The sequence below is a fragment of the Petaurus breviceps genome, unplaced genomic scaffold, assembly GCF_028583685.1.
Source record: "Petaurus breviceps papuanus isolate PSGF00001 unplaced genomic scaffold, PetGlider_PUasm1.0 90977, whole genome shotgun sequence".
NCBI lineage: Eukaryota > Metazoa > Chordata > Mammalia > Diprotodontia > Petauridae > Petaurus > Petaurus breviceps.
The window spans coordinates 13,954,041-13,974,833 of NW_027187391.1; the positions used below are offsets into that span (position 1 = coordinate 13,954,041).

Here is a 20,793-nt window from a genome sequence, read left to right on the forward strand (position 1 = left end):
CTTCATTCAGAAATGAGGGATTTGCCTACATGAAAGTGGAGGAGAAAAAAGTAAACGGCAAGTGAAGAAAAAAAGAGAAAAAAAAAAAAAACCTTTCCCTGTCTTTCTTTTCCGTACAATAATAGTTGTATTTAGTACAAGCTCCTCCCTTTGCCTCCACTTTCCCCTTTTAACTTATTCTGACCGCTCAAGTCACTAGTTCTTCCTCTTTCTGACATTCCTCAAATGAACTCTTTCCTCTTTCCTTCCAAGAGGACAACCCCTATCTAGTTCTCCCCTCCTCCCAAAGTCCTCTTCTCTCCCCCCACCCCCATTTCCCTTTCCACTACTTTGCTATCTTTTCCCCCCATCGCTTTTGTTCTGTCTTCTTTCTATCTTTTCTTCTTCCAGGACCCTTCTGTCCCTTTCTGAGTCACCTGCCTCTCAAGATTCTAAGACCCTAGTACACAACTGAAAGATCCCAAGTGGACCTCAGATTGGGTGCCGGACGGGAAGTTGGAGATCGTCTAATTCATTTTACAAAAGAGGAAACTGAGACTCCAGAAGTCATCATAAAGTTGCAAGGTAAGTGGCAGCGTCAGAATATGAACCCAGATCTTGGGATACTAAAACCAGCACTTTTCCCACTGAACCACAAGGAAAAAGGATGTGGCAGTACACGACTAGACGGGACTAGACGGGACTAGACTGGACGCGAGCAGACTGGTTGCTGGGTCTGGGGCCGCCTAGGGCGCAGCAGCGGGGCGGGCGGGCTGAGGCAGGCCGGCCCCCTCCTGGGCGCGGCGGGCGGCCGAGTGGAGCAGTTACCATCTGCTGGTGCGGGGGTAGGGGTGGGGAGGGGGAGGAAGGTTGGGCAGGGGAGGGAGCGGGGACCGAGAGAGGAGGTCCCAGCCAGTCATCCTCCCAAGTGGCTCTTTTTCTCCCGCTCCCTTTCTCTTCCCTGTCTCGCATTCGCTCAGGTGCCCAAAGTAGGAGGAGAACGACAATGTGCCGCTGGTCCCTGCTGTTCCTGTGGGGTCTGCTCCCCGGCAGCGCCCCGGGGGGAACCGGTCGCAGCTACCCACACCGTGCTCTCCTGGATTGGGAGGGCAAGTACTGGCTGCACTGGGGCCACGAGGGCAGCACCCTTGCCTTTCGCCTGGAGGTGCAGACCCCTGGCTACGTAGGCTTGGGCTTCTCGCCCACCGGAGCGATGACTTCAGCGGACATAGTCTTGGGAGGGGTGGAGAACGGCAGTCCCTATCTGCAGGTAAGCGCCCCACTCCCCACGGGACTGGATGGGTAAGCGCCCCACTCCCCACGGGACTGGATGGCCCCTGCCTCACTGCTTCCCTACCTCGTGCCCTATAATATGTATATGGGGGAGATTGGCCTCAAGCAGAGGGGACCAGATGCTTGTGTTTGTGCATTTGTGTGAATGTTGGGGGTCTTCAGAGATTGGCATTCAGAGTCACTCCGTCATCCTTTCCCGCCTTAGAATATTAGCTCCTAGAGAATAGGGATTATTTCTTTGTAGTGTCTCCAGCACCTGGCATATAGTAGGCAACTGCTTGTTGGTGGATTGATTGGAACCCGGTTCAGGGCCGTCAGTCCCCACCTACCATGAGCCTCATCCTTCCCCCAAACTCCCAATGAAGTAAGAACAGCCACTGTGCCACGGTAGTCTCGGTCCTGCCTGGGACAATGCTCAGACTGTCGGAAGGGCGAGACGTAAATGAGGCTTCTGGAGGTTCCAGAATACAGCTGCTTGCATTTCCAAGGGGCAACCTTCGGGTCACAGGAGCAAAAGACTTCCCTTCTCTCCGTTCATTCTCCCTGATGGCTTTCTGATTGTTGTCACTCTATGCTTTCCATTACTCACCGGTCCGCGAATTTGGGGCACCAACAGCGCTCTGTACTGGAGAATCTCGCGTTTCCTTTCTTTTAGAGCCTCACTAAACTGTACGCACGGGACTCAAGGTTATCCTGCCAGAGCTTGGTACCCTGGTACGGAAGTTCTCTAGTCTGGTTACCAGAGCGCTACTACAGCACAAGGATGTTTTCGGATCATTCCCTGTCTAGTGGTTAACGTTGGTCGATACCAGCATTCACAAGGTTATCACAGCTCCCAAACGAGGTGGCGTTCTAACCGAGCTTTAACTACTAGACAGCTGCTGTCTTGCCAGATGGCTCATATTTCTCTTTGTGAATAAGAAGAAAAAAAAAATGGATTCATCAGGTGATTAGAATGAATCGGGAAATTATGTCTTCTCGAGCCTTTCATTGTCTTCACCATCAGCAACATTCCAAAAAATACTTTTACATTCCCTAATCACAATGTACTTTAAAGTTATCCTTTTAATTACTTAAGATGGTTCATTAAAAATAATAGATACTAGTCTGCTGATGTCCATAGGACATCAGTCCAGAGCATTATCTGAAAGATCTGTAAATGAAATATCTTTAAATATAAAACATAATTTACCTTCACCTAAAAGATATTTCCAGATGCCCTTGCCCTTATGGACTTCTCAGCTCCTTCTACCCTTATCAACACATTTAGTTTGAGATAAGAAGAGATTATGATCCAAGAACACCTATTTTGGCAAGAAACAACAAAGCAGAAATCAAAACAAAAATTACTAAGCATTGTCCTATTTTTAGTTTCCTGCCATTTTACAGGAGAATAATCTTTTTTTTTCCTTCCGAATTTCATCTCTCTTGAAACCTAAAATGTAGTCTTTGAAAATAAAATGATACTTGAGAATTTCATTCTGTGAAATAAGCCATTGATAACAACTTCCTCTTGCTGCTTAGACTCTAACTTTCTAAGACAAATTTTTGACCTGAAGGCATGCCTCAGCAAGTGGAATGACTTACTCTCTTGTGACAAGAAGTAGATAATGTTTTATTAGAATGAAACTTTTTCATTTTATTTTCTTTGGTAATCTACCTTTTAGCTATCCTCCATTGGAAAGGACATAGGGAAATCTTATTATCTAGATTTATAAAACAAGATACTTTCTTTAAAAGATTAGCTTAGTATTTTTCCCTCAAGAAAAACATTTTAGAGAGTCCACACTATTTGATAGAAGAAAAGCTAAATTTAGAATCTAGCTTCAACATACGTAATAGCTTTAGTACACATACAACAATGAATTTATATTATAATCCCATTAACCATTTATTAGACTTTATTAAGCTAAAATACATTTTTCACACTGCTAGAATTCAATAAATGCTACATGTAGGTGAGTTAGTATTTTGTAATTCATAATTTTGTCATTCAAATAATCCATTGACATGAAATATAAAGAGACACAACTAGAGATCCACACTTTTAAAATATATATATATATATATATATATATATATATATATATATATATAATTGTTTAATTAGAAAGGGAGAGGAATTTTGTTACAATTTTTTAATTAATATGTTCAGTTCAAATATTAGGCTGCAAAAACCATTTTTCCCCTTGAGCTATAATGTTACCACTTATCCTTCATTTCATAACAGAGAAATTCAATGAAATTACTTTAATCAGGTTTATAGGAAGATGGAGAAACCTCTTTGAGGTGGAAAAGAAACTGAAGAGCATAAATAGAAACATCCTTCATTTAGGATGATTCACAGGAAATAGAATTAGTCTTTCATCTTGTCATTCCAGGTTGAGTTCAGATTTAAACATATGAAATTTAATATTCTCACCAGAGTCCCCTGATCTCTAGTTCTTACTTACTGGTCTGAACAATGGTTTCAAGGCAGTGTGGTTAAGTAGAAAGAACATGAAATTTGGAATCAGTCAACACAGGCTCTTCTGAGTACTACCCTGTGACCTCACTTTTATGGGCCTCAGGCTCCTTATGTATAAAATAATGGATGGAAATTGATAATCTCGAATGTTTCTTTCAGCTCTAAACCTCATGTTAGCAAGTAAGTAGTTAATGTTTAAAAGTTTAAATATGGTTCTATTAGTAATTTACTTCCAGGATTAATGCTATGCAATTGTTTGCCGTAATAACTTTCCAAAGACCACTGGAAGAATATCATTAAGCAGGTTAAGGAGACAGAGAGGAATGCAAAACTGAAAATAATCATGAGTATTCAGAGAGTGGAATTCAGCTATAGTTTTTAAGGATGTCAGGAACTCCAAATGACATGTCTACTTGCTTCACTGGTATGCCTTTAACATTTTGTTTTCCCGGTATATTTCATTTAGTTCTCATGCTTAAATTTAACCTTAGGGTTTGGATTTCTCCCCTCCCCCTTTTCATCTTTTGGATTTGATGTTTTCTTTTAATAGGTTCCCCTCTGGCCATGGATGGCAGCATATTAGGCTGTCAGAAAAAAAGAGTCACTTTTTAAAATTTGCCTTAGAATTTAGAGCATTGTAAAAGAGGGTAGAAGACTTAAGTATCATATTTAATCATTTATATTAACAAATCTGAGCCATTGAATTGAAGGCAAAGATAGCAATTGAAGCCAAAGGTTAGAGATAAACTTTCTAGAATTATGAAAATCAGAAACCATATTACAGAAAAGTTTTTCAAGCCAGACAGTAATGACAGCTGATGTTGATACAGTTACAAAGTATTTTAGGGGTCATTATTAATCTTCACAACAACCCTGTGAGATAGGTATCAATTAACTAGCATTTATTAAGTACCTACTCTGTGCCAGAATAAAAGTTCAAAATAAAATAATTAAAAAGCAACACATGTTTATCAAACACTTACTATGTGCCTCTTATAGTGCTAAGAACTAGGAATGTAAGGACAAAAGTAAAATAATCTTTGTCCTCAAGGAACTTACATTCTAGTGCAGGAGATGACAGGTTCATATATAAAATTGATCTTTTTGATATATCTTCATATACAAAGTAATTTTTTAGGAGGCACTTGCAGGAAGGATGTGGAGAATGGAGTAAGGGGTAAATTTTATCAAGGGTTCATATAGACAATGGTGTTTGAGTTAAGGCTGGAAGCAAACTAGGGATTCTAAAATACATAGATAAGGAAGGTGTTCGTTCCAAGTATGGGATTAGGGGCAATGAGCATTTTAAATGCTTTTTTAGTGCCAGAAACTTTTAAAGCAAAAAGAGAGACAGTCCCTGCCCTCAAGCAGTTTACATTTTTATGGGGGAAAATAAACAGAAAAGAGCTCTGAAAAAGGGAACAGTCAGTAAAGAATTTCATAGATTTTATAGTCAACATTATTTCTACTTTAAACATAAGGAAATTTAGACCCAGGACCACACTATGGAGACTTGAACTCAGCTCTTCTGATTTCAAGTTTAGAATCTTTCTTCCCATACCTCCAAGTCTTTGAGGCTTGGGTTCAAATCCAGATTCTGGATCCTTGAACAAGTCACAAGTTTCTTTGGACTCTAACTTAGGGCATTTGGTTAAATGATCTCTAACGTCCCTTTCTGTTGTGAAACTCTATGGACATTCATGACCTTCCATTTGGGCTGCTCATTAGTCTTCAGATTGCTGCTTCATCTCTACCCCATTCACCACTTGCTACCACCTGCATGCCCGCCCCTTATAATGCTAAGCAATTGCTCATTCATCTACCATCTACATCCCAGCCTCCCCTCTACTTCTTGGGAATCAGTGGGTGGTCAACACCATGATCACCCCTCCCCTACAGGAAGGACATCTGAACTTTGCTTGGCCCATCGCTTTTCAATGGTTGCTAACCACTCTTCCTGACAGCATGAGGCCACCCCAGACAGCAGAGTGTGGCATTTGCCTGACAGTTTGTTAAGTGACTTTCTATTTTGTATTTCTGCACATTTACAGGGTTGGGAGGGGGAGTACTAAGGTTGGACATTTTATTCATTTGTGTTTCCCATTATGGGAAATGTCTGATCCAGTTGATTTAGAATTGTTTTTGAGACTTGTATATTAGGCCACACAAGATGCATGTTAAGATTAAAAACCAAAAAGGCAGAAGTGTTCAGTTTACAGTGAAGAGTATCTCAGTCTTACATATCAGATACATTGTCCTAGGATGATTTACCTTTATTATCTGCTCTATGGCTAGGGTTGGTTTCTATACAGACTATCTAAAGCCTAAGTGCCTAGGGGCAACCTTTACTTGACTTTTGTAGTTGCTCGTTAGATCTTTGTGTCAATGAATGGGCTTAGCATGCTTCCCTGATAGATTCATGTCCTGTCCTTGCTCCCCACCCTTATGTGACAGAGTGCAACCCCACCCCACCCCCACCACATAACAGCTGAGGAGCCCCATTTTGTGGCAAGTAATCCACGCTGATGAATGCCTGTTTTGTGTGAGTTAGAGAAGAGAGTAGCATTGTGAGGTTTGTCTGTTGCAGCTACACAAAAATTGATTCATCCTCACTGTGGGGTCATAAATCGTTAGTGAATGGGGAATGAAACATATGTTATCATTTGTTACAGCCTGGCTTGTTAGCTGTCACTAAAACCAAAGCATTTCTACTATCAGAAGTAGTCTTCAGTGGCAGCTTAATTGCTTCTAGGCTGCTCATTGGGAAGTGCTTGGAATGGGATTTTAAATAACAGAAAACAAGGAAGCATTCTTTGTGGTTAACGATGTGCTGCTTTTAAGTGCATCCCTGCCAACGGCAACAAAGAAATGTTTGGAAAGCAAATTGGAAGGCCGGCAAAACGTGAAGATGAAAAGTGTGTGCCACATTGACCGAGCTCAGCTGGTGCTTTGTTAAAGAGATATTTATAAGTCTTTGAGCAAAGCCAAAAAACTTTCAGATGACAAAAGGATCCATCCAAGCTTCATGATTTGGTGTTATTAGTAATAAGTAGACACTCTATGGTGTGACACAATGCTTCCTCTAGCGGTATTGTTCTCTCTGGCTCAAAGAATGACTTCAAAGAACCTGACTGAAGAAAGGCAATTTAGGGAACAATGTATCTGAATTGATAACAAGTAGATGAAATGTTTTGGAAACCAGCAATTTCACCATTGAAAGTTGGAAGGAAGAAATCCTGATGCACTTCAGGCAATTAGAAATGTGATTTTTTCCCCTAGTTAATTATTGGTAATATGATAGGATACCATTAATGTTTTGTTGTTTGGGAAAAGGATATAGTCTTCCATGGAATCATACAATGTTAGAGCTGGAAGAAAGCTTAGAAAGGGAAAAAGTGTTAGAAGAGTAGGAATTTAGAATGAGAATAAACTTTTATTTAGCACCTACTAAGTTCCAGACACTATGCTAAGCCTTTTACAGTATTATCTCATTTGATCCTCACAATAAACCTGTATACTATTTTTATCACCTTGTTTTTATTATGACGTTGGAAGTTATCTAATTCAATCCCCTTATTTTCTAGATGGAAAAAAAATGAAGATCAGAGAGAATAAGTGACTTATTCACAGTCACACAGCTAATTAGTGGCAGCCCCCACTAGAATTCAGGTCTACTGGATTCCAATACTTGGCCTTTTTATGTTGTAGTAAGATGTATTATATATTATAAGAGCCTAAGATCTAGAGAGGGAAAAGATTTACAGCTGAAAAGTGGCTTAGAGATCATCTAATCCAGTAGGTTCTCAAACTCTTTGGTCTTAGGACTCCTTTACAAACTTAAAATTATTGAGAACCCCAAAGTACTTCTGTTCATGTGAGTTATATGAACATTTACGGTGTTGGAAATGAGTCCTAATATTTTAAAAATATTTACTTATTAATTCATTAAAATTTTAACAAACCCATTATATGTTGACATAAATAACATGAAAAAAATCTATATTTTTTAGAAACAAAATATTTAGTGAGAAGAATGGTGTTTTATATATTTCTGGAAATCTCTGTAAAAGCTGGTTTAATAGAAGACAGCTGGATGCTCATATCTGTTTCTGCATTCAATTTGTTGTGTTATGTTATTTTGGATGAAATATTTTAAGAAAATCTGACCTCACACAGATATGTAGTTGGAAAAAGGAGAAGTATTTTACTAGGCAAATAACCCCTTCGTCTTATTATGAAAAGAGTTTTGACCTCACAGACTCTTGAGAGGGTCTCAGGGATGTTCAAGATTTCATGCATTATACTTTGAGGACTACTGGTCTAGTCCAACACCCTAATTTTAGAGATGAAGAAACTGAGGCCCAGAGAGTTTAAGTCACTTCCCCAAGGATCATATAGGTAGCAGGAAATCCAACTTCAGACTAAATCCAGTGCTCTTTGCTATACATATGCAAGTTATTATGAATATGATGTGACTATAAATTAATTATATTGAATATCTAGATGCTATACAGGAACTTGTCATCAATGGAAAAATTTTTAAATGAGAATGTGTAGAGAAGAGAGCCAATAAGAGTGATTTTGTTTTATTTTATTTTTTGCTTTTTTGGAGGGCAATTGGGGTTAAGTGACTTGCCCATGGCCACCTGGCTAGTATTTGTGTTAAGTGTCTGAGCCCAAATTTGAACTCAGGTCCTCCTGACTCCAGGGCCAGTGCTCTATTCACTTCGACACCTAGCCGCCCCAAGAGTGATTTTATTAAATTACCTTTCTGTAATATCAGACATGAAAGTTAGGGTTACATAGCTGAATATTTTTCAAAGGAGGTAATCAGTTTTGTATTGCACTAGCATATTTTAATAACAACTGATAGTTAATCTCTTTTAATATTTGGGAGTTAATTACAATTTTCTGAAGATACCAATTCCAAGATGATTCTTCTTATAAAATTAACAAGAGTTATGTGGGTTCTTAAGGATTGTCTAGTTTATTCTCACCTCATTTTACAATATCATAAGCTCCCAAAGAGCCAGGATAGTGTCTTTTCAAAACTTTGTATCTTCCCATTACCAGGCACAAAATTTTGTAGATGGCAGGTGACAAATAAATATTTAATAAATGAATGAATCTAACAGATAAGGAAACCCAGAGCAGGTTGAGTAATTTGCCCAGCAGCAAGCACATAGCTATTTAATCATAGAGAGAAGAGAAATCTTAACTCCTCAGTCCAGTCTTTCTTAAACTATACTTGTGAGCTATAGCTTAAAGACAGACATTAAGTTTTTCATAAATATTCAAAGCTCAACGAAGCTTTTAAGGATATTTTTGAAAAGTAGTAAAAAATTTTTATGAAAATGTAAACCTTTTTCTCTATCATTCATCCAACAAAAGAAGTGTATGCTTCTTGATCTTCTCTTACCATTTGCCAAATATGTGTTTTAGGAAAATGTTCACTGATAGACAAGGACTAAGTCAGAAAATAATAATAACAAGGACAACCATAGACTTCCAGCATCGATTACAAGTATCTGAAAGTTGCTTTTGCCAAGTTCACTACTGTATACATATTATGAAACATCAGCTGGCATAAGCTTCAAAGAACTCAATAGATGTTGAGCATAACAAGCTGTCTGCATACAAGAAATATAATTAAGGCTTTCTCAAATCTATGTGTAAACTACATGTTCTTTCCTCTCTCTTACTATGATATTGTTTATATGTGTGTTTAGTAAACTACAAGAGTCTCTAACTTTGATCTAGCTTGCCAATGACTTTTATAAAAGTTTGTTTTTTATTAGTGACTAAACTTTTTTCTTTTGCCTTGTCTCATTTTCTCATCTATGATGGCAATAGGTACATAGGATTATAAGATTTAGAGCTGGAAAGGATGTTGACTATTATCTAATCTGTCTTCTTCATTTTGCAGATGAGAAATTAGTCTCAGAAAGGCTGTATTTACCCATGGTCATGTAGGAAGTAAGTAGCAAGCTGGTATGGTGGACCCACTTACATATTCACCATTAATCATGCCACTATCAGTTATTTCAAGCATTCTTTGGATTCTAGGTTCACTTGTACTGGCATCGTCTTCCTCTACTCTTTCATCCCTGCATCCTTGTGCAGGTACCAGCACCCCTTTATTTAGCTGTCTGTCTGTCTGTCTCTCTCTGTCTGCCTATCTGTCTGTCTACTGACCTACTTTTCTTTCTATGTCTTTCATTCTGTCTAACCTATTATTTCATATTATTGATGTGATAGTTCCAATGCATATCATAACACACAAACTCTTAGAATAGACACTTCTCACTTTATAGACATGGACCTTCCAAGGACCTCTATGTAAAGGTAATGCAAATTTGCCAAAAGATGTGGGGAAGGCAGGAAGGGACTATGAAAGCAGGAGGAAGAACACTTTGGGATTAGCCATGTGGGGGCTTGGTAAGAACAGAGAACATGGGGCAGATGTTTGGGGGCTGGACACAGAGACAGACAAGAGAGGGCAGGAGGGCAGGCAGGAACCAAGGACAGACACAGGGTACCTGAGCATGGACAGAAGATAAACATGCATGGGGCCCAACAGGCAGACTGCTGGGCAGAGTGGGGCCAAGGTCTCCTCTTTCAGTGCATGAGGTCTCAAACCAAGCTTGGCAGCAGCAGTGGTAATCTCTCCAAGCATCCCTTCTGTTTTTAGTTGGTGGAGTTAATTGAGTTTTTTTTGGGGGGGGGATACCGGTAGTGGCACTGAGCCCAGAATCAAGGGGTAGGAGCACAGAGAGAAAGATAGCACAATAAAATTAACATAGTTTTGGTTTTTTTTATAGAATGCATATTTCTTTCAGAAATTCTTTATGATTTGTATAACATAAATTTGCAGAAAGCCATAAAGAGAGAATGGTCTGTAAATATTTTCATCAATCTACATGGCTGAAGAAATCTGTCTCTTGGTGAATGAGTGCCAAGAAAAAAAGTCAAATATGATATCTCTTTCAGCTTAACTTCAAAATCTCTCCATCTTAATGGGGGAAATAGAGTGCTACCTCTTCATCCAGAGCTAGAGTTTCACTATAAAAGCCCAAAGGATCATATTATAGGTGAGACTATGTTACAAAACTCACTTTTTCTTATATGGAGCCCTAGAAGGAAGTAAGCTATCCTGAACTGCATGGTCAGTCCCTTTATAGTCAAAGTCTGGTGTTGCTAACATAGATTTCAAAACAAGAACAGTAAATGAATTTGTCTCAAAATTTACATTTGTGAGCAAGTCCTCTTTCCTCTGACCCTCTGCCAGGAATCCCTGCCTCTCACTTTTATTGACTAGAACATCCTGAGAATCCTGGATTCCCAAGGTGGCAGGCACAGCTCTCAGTATTTTGTCAATTATCATAGTAACCAGGCACTGGGATACATATCTCACTCGTACTTCAAATTCTTTGCTTTCAAATTCTTTTACTAATGTGCAGTAAAATTGACTCACTTCACATCTGGAAAATCCTAAAGCTTTAGATCATTCATACAAACACATCTCTTCTTCCCCTGGAAATGCTAAAAAGCATTGAAATGGCCAAAAGCCACAGAAGCATAGGAAAGCAGCAGTGGTGGGGCTTTATCAGTCCATAAATGTTGGAGTATTGAGTACAGGTAAGAAATGAGTCAGCACCACCCCTGTTCTCTACTTCAGTTTAATATGAATACAATCAGTGTCAGATTTAGACCTCTGAGTCAGAGAGTCTGAAATAGAGGAAAAAAAAGTCTGTTTCATTTATATTTGTGTTCATCTTAATGGCCAAAGTCCTTAAGGGAAAAAAAAAATTATTAAATGTAACAGGATTCAAAACTATGTTGCTTTTGACAAACTCTCCTGTGATATCCATATAGACAAGGTGGGGAGTTGTGGACTGTGAACAGTACAAGTAAATGTACTGTCTTCGTAGATCTTTGTCTGAACAACCAAATTTAAAAGAGCTTGATTCATGGATCAGTGTCAACCCAAAAGGTCTTTGGTATTCTGCCGAAGGGTTCTGACCCTTGGTCCTGTCTCAGTGTCACAGTGAATACTTTTATCAGTGACTTGGATAATGACATAAAGAGTATATTTATCAATTTTTTTTATTGAAAAAAGGTGAGAGGGATAAACTACTGTTGATTGCAAAAATAAGATTTTAAAAGGTCTTGATAGGTTTAAATGATAAGCTTATAATACACTGATTGAATTTAATGAGAAAGCATATAGACTAGGTTTAAAAATGAACTATTTAAGTACATGAGTAAGGCCTAACTAAATGTTATTAGGGGATATTTAGCTTGGGGAAAACTTGGAGGGGAAGGGGTACCTACTAGGTATGATAGTTACCATCAAATATTTGAAAAAAAATCATTTAAGGACAGTTCACATTTACATACTACTTTAAGGCTGCAAAGGGGACTTACAATTATTTACTCTAGGCCAGGGATAGGGAATCCATGGCCTCAAGGCCACAAGTGGCCCTCTAGATCCTCATCAAAAGGCCATACTTGAGGACCTAGAGGGTCCCTTGTAGCCTCAAGGCCACAGGTTCCCCACCCCTTCTCTAGTCCCTGCCCAAGTGTGTGGAAGTTATATGGAGGTAGATTTTGACTCAGTCTGAGGCAGACTGCTCTAACAATTTGAACTATTTAGAATTCTGACATTACTGTGACAGAGTAATCTCCCAGTCACTAGAAATCATCAAACAGAGCTAAATATATCACCTTTCAGTGAGGTTATAAAGAGAATTCCTGAAAGTACTGGGAGGTCGGTCTAGAGTAGACTCTATACAGCCTCCAATATCTTCTCTAACTGTAGATTTTATGATTCTGTGATTATGGAAATCAGTCTCACTGCACTTTTTCCACATCTGTAGTTGTTAAGGAAGTACATAATAGGAGAGACAGGGATCTATGAATGAGATGCAAATGAGCCTATTTGAAATAAATCTTAAATATGCTACTATGGTCAGATCTTTCTTTAAAAAAAATTTTTTTTTAATTAATCTTTTCTAACCCCAAATGCAATATGTACTATATAGATATTGGGGAAGGAGGTATATTGTGTAACTTGCTAAGGATAAATTTTGGTAGTGAATCATGGAGAACTCACACCATCTTGACAAATTGTGGAAGTTCACATTTCTCTTATCTTTTACTAATCAAAATCCCTTCCAATTATTAGGTGATCATTGATAGATTCTAAGGAGCAGATTTAAGTGGGAAAAAAAGGAAATGAAAAACATATAAGGGTAGAAGAGAATCCCTCCTATAAGAGGGATAAAAACCCTGGGGGCATTTTTCATGAAAGATTGTTGATAGAAAAGATAGTATATATGTATATATATATATAATACATAGTATCTATGTATTAAATATATATTAAATACGTGAGCAAAATCTAATGAAGGGATGTCAAAGAAAGGAAGAGAGAGAGAGAAAGGAAGAAAAGAAGGAAGAGAGAAATAGAGAAAGAAAACCGATGAAAATGGAAAGTTTTAGAACTTGAATGATTCCAGAAGCAATATTAATTTCCCACTTTAGAATTCAGTTCAATTCAATAAACAGTATTAAAGGGGTTCCAAAAGCAAAAACTAAATAGGTCCTATACTCAGGGATCTTACATTCCACTGAGGGAATATAACCTATACACAGATAATTAAGGATGAGAAAAAATTGGAGAGATCAGGAAAACATTTTCAAGTAGGTAGTACCTGAATTGAGTCCCAAGAATGTGAAGAGGAAGTATATTCTACCTAGGCATGTATAAAAGTCTCTTCAAAGGTATGTAGGTGGGAGTTTGAAAGTCAAATCTGAGAAATAACTCAAACTAAAGTCCAATTTGGAGGAATAAGGGAAATCATATGAAATAAATTTGGAAAGGTAAATGAGGAGGGTTAAAATAGTAAAGTATGAAGGAGGGATGAGATTTTAAGGGGGAAGATATAGTTTTCTTCTGGAAATGAAGTACTTCCAGTGTCCATTGCATGAAAAGTATGCCCCTTTTGCCTCTCAGGCAACTAATGATGTGAACCTAAAGTGTAGGAGGGAGCAGGTTAGCTATTACAGATTTGAAAGTCATCTGTATAGATATGTTAATTGAGCCAATAGGTGTGTGTGTGTGTGTGTGTGTGTGTGTGACAGAGAGACAGATGAAAGAGAGAGGAGACAAGATGAGATGAGATGATCACAAATTAATAGAAAAAGTTCCATGAAAGAAGGGATAGTGAGGGATACCCCTGTTTGAAGAGATGGAGAAGAAATAGTGAGACAAATAGGAAAACCATGCTAGTGCAAAGTTATAGAAGCTGAAGGAGGAGAGTATTCAGAGACAAAATCTCCAGAAAGGTAGAGGAAGATGGTGACTGAGAAAAAATTATCAGCAGTAAAAATACCACTGGTAATTTTGGAAAGAGTGACTTCTGTCACATGATTGGGCTAAAAGTTATATTGGAAGGTTGAAGAAAGCAGTGGGAAATGAGACTTAATGATTATTGAATTTTACTGGTTGTCATTTTAATATTGCTTTGAATTCTGAAATTCTTTTGAAGAGTTTGGTTGTGAAAAGGAGAGCACGCATATAGGATGATTGCATGAGGGGAATGGAAAGGTTCCTTGAAGGTATTTTAACCATGGGGAGGAACTGAGTATATAGGCAGCAGGGAAGAATTCAGAGTACAGGGAAAAATTAAATAAGAGAACAGGCACTTCCAAATTAATTCTGTTAAATCATATGTGCAATGGACAAGTTTTAGTTCAAAATTGTCTGAGTATAATGTCTTTTCCTCGAGATTATTTGGGCTAGGTTTGGTCCTTTCTTCCTGTATTTTCTCAGGCACTTCTAATCACTAGAGGATTTAATTGGACTATTATGGCTAGCACAATAAATTAGAGTGCTGAGTCTGGAGTCAAGAAGTTGAATTTTCCTGAATTCAAATCTGGCCTCAGACACTTACTAGCTGTGTGAGCCTGGGCAAGTCACTTAACCCTGTTTGCCTCAGTTTCCTCATCCATAAAATGAGCTTAAAAAGGATATGGCAAATCACTCCAGTATCCTTGCCAAGAAAACCCCAAATAGGGTTAAAAGTTGGACATGATTGAAAAAATGGCTGAACAACAATGAAAGTGTGATATAGAATATACAGAGAACATAGATACAGAGCCAGGAAAACTTGGGTTCAAGTCTTGCCTGTGGTATCTATTGGCTTTTTAACTCTGACCAACTCACTTAATCTTTCAATGCTCTACTCATCTTTCTAAAAGTACAAATTGTAGAGAAAGTGCCAATCTGCATCAGTGAAGAGAGTTTCCTGAACTTGGAGCTATATGTGTCATTGAAATCACAGATCCAGTCCCTCTCTCCAGCATGAGGTATTATGTAGCATAGTGAATAGAGTTAGGAAGGCTTAATTTCAAATCTTGCCTCAAATATTTACTAGATATATGATACTGGGAAAGTAATTTGACCTAGTTTCCTTAGTTTCTTCATCTAAGTGGGAATAATAACAACACCTAGCTCAAAGGGTTGTGAAGCTCAGATGAAATTTTATATATTTATATGTAATTATATATAACATATTCACAATATATGTACACAAATACTCTGCAGATCTTAAAAAGATTTATAAATGTTTGATATTATTGAGCAGTAGTGCTTCTGTATATATCAAAAAGTTCTCTCATTAAACTGAGAAAATTGCCATTTCATCGGAAATGTTGCCTCTATTCAGGTAGAGTACATCTCTATCATTGTGTCCTCTCCCAAATTTCAAAGATTTTGACTTAAAGAGACTACTTTAATGAAAAACAATGTACCAAACACCTATGGGCCTTGATGTAGAGATGAGCAGTTTTATTCTGCTCATCAGTTGTAGATATGGTTTTTATATACTTGGTCAGTAACTTTAGAATTTTTCAGGATCTTTTTTCAGAATCAAAGATTCTCTTCGGCATAGAGAAATTTGCTATTGCCACTGTCAATATCATCAAACTACCATAACACACTTTATGGAAAATGGATATTAAAAACAACAATCTTTGAAGCTATAAAGCTTTTGAAATATTTGTTTTTAAAGCCCCACTACCTACACCTGTTGAAGTCTATAATGACAGATGGGAATGTTTTTTTCTTAGGGTTCTTCCAGCAGCTGTGCTTATATTTTCTATGGTCCAAATAGGGTCTTTTTGCAGCTTTTATTACCCTTGTAAGAGTCTGAACTCCAATATTCTTTATCTAACACATGTCAAAAAATTTCTCTAGAGTTTGTATTCAAAGGAGAAAAAAAAGAAGTCATAGTGTGTGAAAGACAGTTTAACAAGTGTTCTCATTAGACCCATAGATAATCAAGGTTAATATTTCTTGTGTTGTTTCCATTTCCATGTGAAAGACATTAACTATATGTCAACTTCTAGTTATGACTACTTGTTGAATGGATCCCAGTTTTATATGTCAGTTTTTTTTTTAAGAGGATAATGAGCTTAAAAGTAAAACATGACATTAAAACGTGCTTTAGGAATAATGCTTCTATGACCTCTCAAAAAACAAATTTTATTACAGAACAGAATTGTCTTGGACAATTGTTGGTTGTTGGTATTACAGTGAAAGATGCAATATAAAAGCATTTAAAATGCAGGATCAATGAAATTGTTTGATTATATTATCATATATTAAAGATACAACGAATTTGTATCTTTGAAATATTTTATTCAAATCATTTCATAATTTGGTAATTTTTTATAAAACTGTGACTGTTAGATTTATTTAATTAGAGATTAGTCACTTGAAGATGGAATTTATATGAAAATGGCTTTTTATTTGTAGCTATTTAAAATATTGGTAGGTACTAAGTAAATCTTAATGCCATCATATTAAAAACTTGAAACTAAAGTTCCTCTCTTTTAAAGGAAGTTTTTGAATTGCAAATATACCAGAACCTTTCTAAAATAATATTCATTCTAGAATGGAATTCATTATAAGATGGGCCTGACTTTTACCCAATCTAAAGGTGTTTAACTAAAGAAACCAAAATATTTTTTCCAAATGACATTGGACTAAATTCTCTTAATATGAATTTATCAGTGCAGTTTTAAGACATTAGAAGAGTTTTTGTTGGTAGCCATTCTGAGTGGGCAAACATTAAACATTTTGAAGGTTTTTTTTTTTTTTGCAAATTTATGAATTCAGAAGTAGAGGAAGAAAGAAAGTTATAAAAAGCAAGCATAACTTAGGGGAGCTAATGATAAGGATAGCTTTGATTGTAGCTTTTTAAAAATAAAAATATATTTATTTTATCTAATCCAGATCTTTAAATGTTCCTATTCTGGTATGACCCGTGGGACTTTTACTATCCTGGTCACACTCTTCTGAACATATTCCATTTTGTCTAGGAGTTTCACAAAATGTGGTACCAATGACTGGACACAGTACTACAGATAGAATCAGAACAGAGCAGAGTATAGTAAAACTAGTTTTCCTTTGTTATAGATTATATTCTTCCTTTAATGTACTTTTATGAATCATGGTCTTTCTTTGGCTGACTGCCTTACCATACTTTGGCTGCCTCAATGAGCTTGAAGTTCATTAAACTATATATTGGTATATAGCCATACCTCCCCAATCCTAAACTTGTAAAACATGATGTCAAGGCTATTTTTTCTGGTGATAGTTTTCAGGTAGTCCAATGATTTTTTAATTGTTTCTCCTTAAATATGTTTTACAGTTCAGTTGTTTTTGGATGTTAATAGATTGATGACAAATTGGATGTTTGTTTGTTTGTTTTAAATAGTGCCTTGGAGATAAGGATGAGATACTTAGTATTTTCTTCTTTTTTCAGTCTTGTTTTAATATTTCTTCTTGTCTCACGGACTCATTGGCTTCTCTTTGGTTCATTCTCATATTCAATGTTAATTATTTAAACAAAGTTTTGTACCTTGTATTAGTTCCCGTTCCAATTCTTTCCTCCATAACTCTCATTTATTTTCTAATTTTCCTTCTGGTACTCTCATTTAATTTATAAAAATACATAAAAGCTGGTGCCTTCAAGCTTTTGGTGCTCCCAAACTGATATGATCCAGAGCAAAGTTTGATTATTTCTCCTCTGGTCAGAACAACAGTAGATACCTGTTTTACTTAGCCACTATCATCCAACTGGGAAGCTCTGATGGTTCAGAGTGGTAGATCTGCAGGGTCTCCTTTGATTTGGGATTCCTTCCTGCCCTGGTTTTTCCTCTTCAGGTTTGGGACTGAACTAGAAGCTAGAACAGAGACCTTATTCTGTTCCTGGGGCATGCTGCACTGTTGTTACAGTGATTTGTTTTTGATTTTGAATTTGTTTCTCTCTTTGTATGTCCACCCAGCATTTGGGTGATGACCTTACATCATTATGCCCTGCCCCAGGCACAGGTCCCTTGCTCAGTTCACCTTGGATCTGTGATCCAGAACTAGGCAGTAAAAAACCAAGGGGCCAGTTTAAAAAAATATTAAAGATCATAGTATACAAGAAACTAGAAGAGAAGCAGATCATCTACCTCTTACAGCTGTGGGTAGGAGATGTATTCTTTAGTAAACAAGAGATAGAGGCAATTATAAAAGATAAAATAGATAACTTTGATTACATGAAACTGAAAAGCTTTTACACAAACAAAATTAATGTGCCTAAGATTAGAAATTAAGTGGTCAAATGGGAAAAAAAATATTTGTATCAAATTTTTCTTATTAGGGTCTACTACCCAAAATATATAAACAATTTACATACATATATACACACATATACATATATGTGACTGTATAAAAACACAGATATATATGTGTGTATGTATTATATGTGTGTATATATACACACATAGATAGATAGACAAATAGATAGATATGTGTGTATGCCATTGACCAATAGATAAACGGTCAAAGGATATGAATAAAGAGCTCTCAAAAGTAGAACTGTGAGGTATTCACAACAGGAAAGAATGTTCCAAATCACTAATAATAAGAGAAATGCAAGTCAAAACAACTTCACATCCTACAAATTGGTAAAGATGACAGAAAATGGCAATAGTCAGTACTGGACTGGAGTTGTTGTGGAGTGAAGGCATCCACCACATTATTGATGGAGCTATGAAATAGTATGACCATTTTGGAAAGCAATTTGTAATTATACAAATAAAGTGACTAAAAATGCCCATACTCTTTAAACCAGAGGCACTGTTACTGAGCTTATATCCTTAGGAAACCATTGAGAAGAAAATCCCCACAGAAACAAAAATATTATTTTGTTGTTCTGATGATGTTATTGTTCTGTTGTGTCTGACTCTTTGTGGCTCCATTTGGATTTTTGACAAAGATATTGGAGTGGTTTGCCATTTCCTTCTCCAGCTTGTGTTACAGATGAGTAAATGAGACAAACAGAGTTAAGTGGCTTGCTCAGGGTCACACAGCTAGTGAGTGTCAAGGTCAAATTTGAATTCAGGATCTCCAGACTTGACATACTATCCACTGTGCTACCTGACAGCAGCAGCAGCACCAACAACAACAAGGAACAAAGTCGATGTTCATCCTTTGGAGAATGGCTAAACAATTTGTGGCATATGAATGTAATATAATATTATGGTGCTGCAAGAAATGATGTATGTAATGAATATAGAGAATCATGGAAAAATCTACATGAACCAACATAGAGTAGAGTAAGTAGAGCCAAGAAAAGAGTATACACAATAACCATAACAATTTAAATGGAGAAAACAACCATACACAAAAAAATCCAAAAGTGAATACAAAGGGCAAGGATTATTAGAATGATGAAAAATGAGAGTACATCCCCAAGTCACCCCTTCCCATGGGGGATGTCCATGGGTTATACATTGCATATTATTAGACTTTTTCAATGTATTGATCAGTTGTGCTATTTTTTCTTTTCCTTTTGTTTATATTTATTTTGTCTTAAAATAGTATTTATTATATGTGATAACTCTGGGAGGGTCTAAGGAGAGATACTAGGCATAATTATGAAAATGTTTGCATCATCAGAAATCAGAAGACAACAAGAAAAAACTTACTATTTTTTTTTAAATTAAGCTCCTTGAGGTCATGAACCATCTTTCTTTTTGTTTGTATTTGTAATTTCAGCATTTAACACTGTGCCTGGCACATTTTGAACACTTAATATAGGCTTAGTAACTTGATAATTTACAGAGCAGAAATGTGTTCTTTCAGGCCTGTCATCTTCTCTAGGAAGAAAACCACTTGGACTTTGTGCATCATCAGTGTTACTTGGTCCTAGCAGAAATACAAATAGTAAATTCTGCATTTTGCTGCAAAATTTGCTTTGCCATATACTTACCTGAAGTGAGTCTATTGTCTTCTTTTTGCTCTTGGCCAATCTCTTTGGCATCTAGTTGTGATTTTGCTATGCCTTTTGGTTTTGCTGAGGGTCTTTTGCTCCCTGAGGACTTTTGCTAGGGAGAGACTGGACTTCTCATTTCACTAACAGAGGGAATTCCTGGTGAGGAAACTCCTTCTTATGCAAGTTGTACCTTCTCTACAACTTACAGTTTTAGAGAATTGACAAGGGCATAGAGAAGCTAATTTGTCCAAGATCACAAGTCAGTATGTAGCAAAAGACCAAATTTGAACAGAGGAGTCTTCTTGGTTCTGAGGCCAGCTTTCTCTCTAGCCACTATGGAGTCCTGCCTATTATGAGGGCTTCTTGGGAGAGGGAGGGGAGAGTTAATTTATGTAGATACTTTTCTCAGAATAGGAGATCTACACAATCTATATTACTGCTCTTAATCGGCAATTAGTATATTCTTGCCAGTCCTTTAAAAGAGAGAAAGAAATAGAAATTTATAGAAGCTAATGCTTAAGCAGAAATTGATAATCTAATTCTATTTAGCCTCATTGTTATCTCTTCTCTGATGATCTCCAGGTGTCTTTTGATTTTTTCTTTTTCTTTTTTGGAGGGCAATTGGGGTTAAGTGACTTGCCCAAGGTCTAGTTTTATGTGTGTGTGTGTGTGTGTGTGTGTGTGTGTGTGTTAAGTGTCTGAGGCTGGATTTGAACT

General features: G+C 37.0%; 1 protein-coding gene across 1 annotated transcript in view; it reads left to right on the forward strand.

The window, feature by feature from the left end:
* Nucleotides 1-345: 345 nt before the first annotated feature.
* MOXD1 (monooxygenase DBH like 1) overlaps nt 346-20,793 on the forward strand; it is a 111,466-nt gene continuing 91,018 nt past the window's right edge. The window contains exons 1-2 of the mRNA XM_069077376.1: nt 346-564; nt 960-1,249. Coding sequence (XP_068933477.1) covers nt 986-1,249 — 264 coding nt within the window. The 5' untranslated portion in view covers nt 346-564; nt 960-985. The remainder of the gene's footprint in view (nt 565-959; nt 1,250-20,793) is intronic.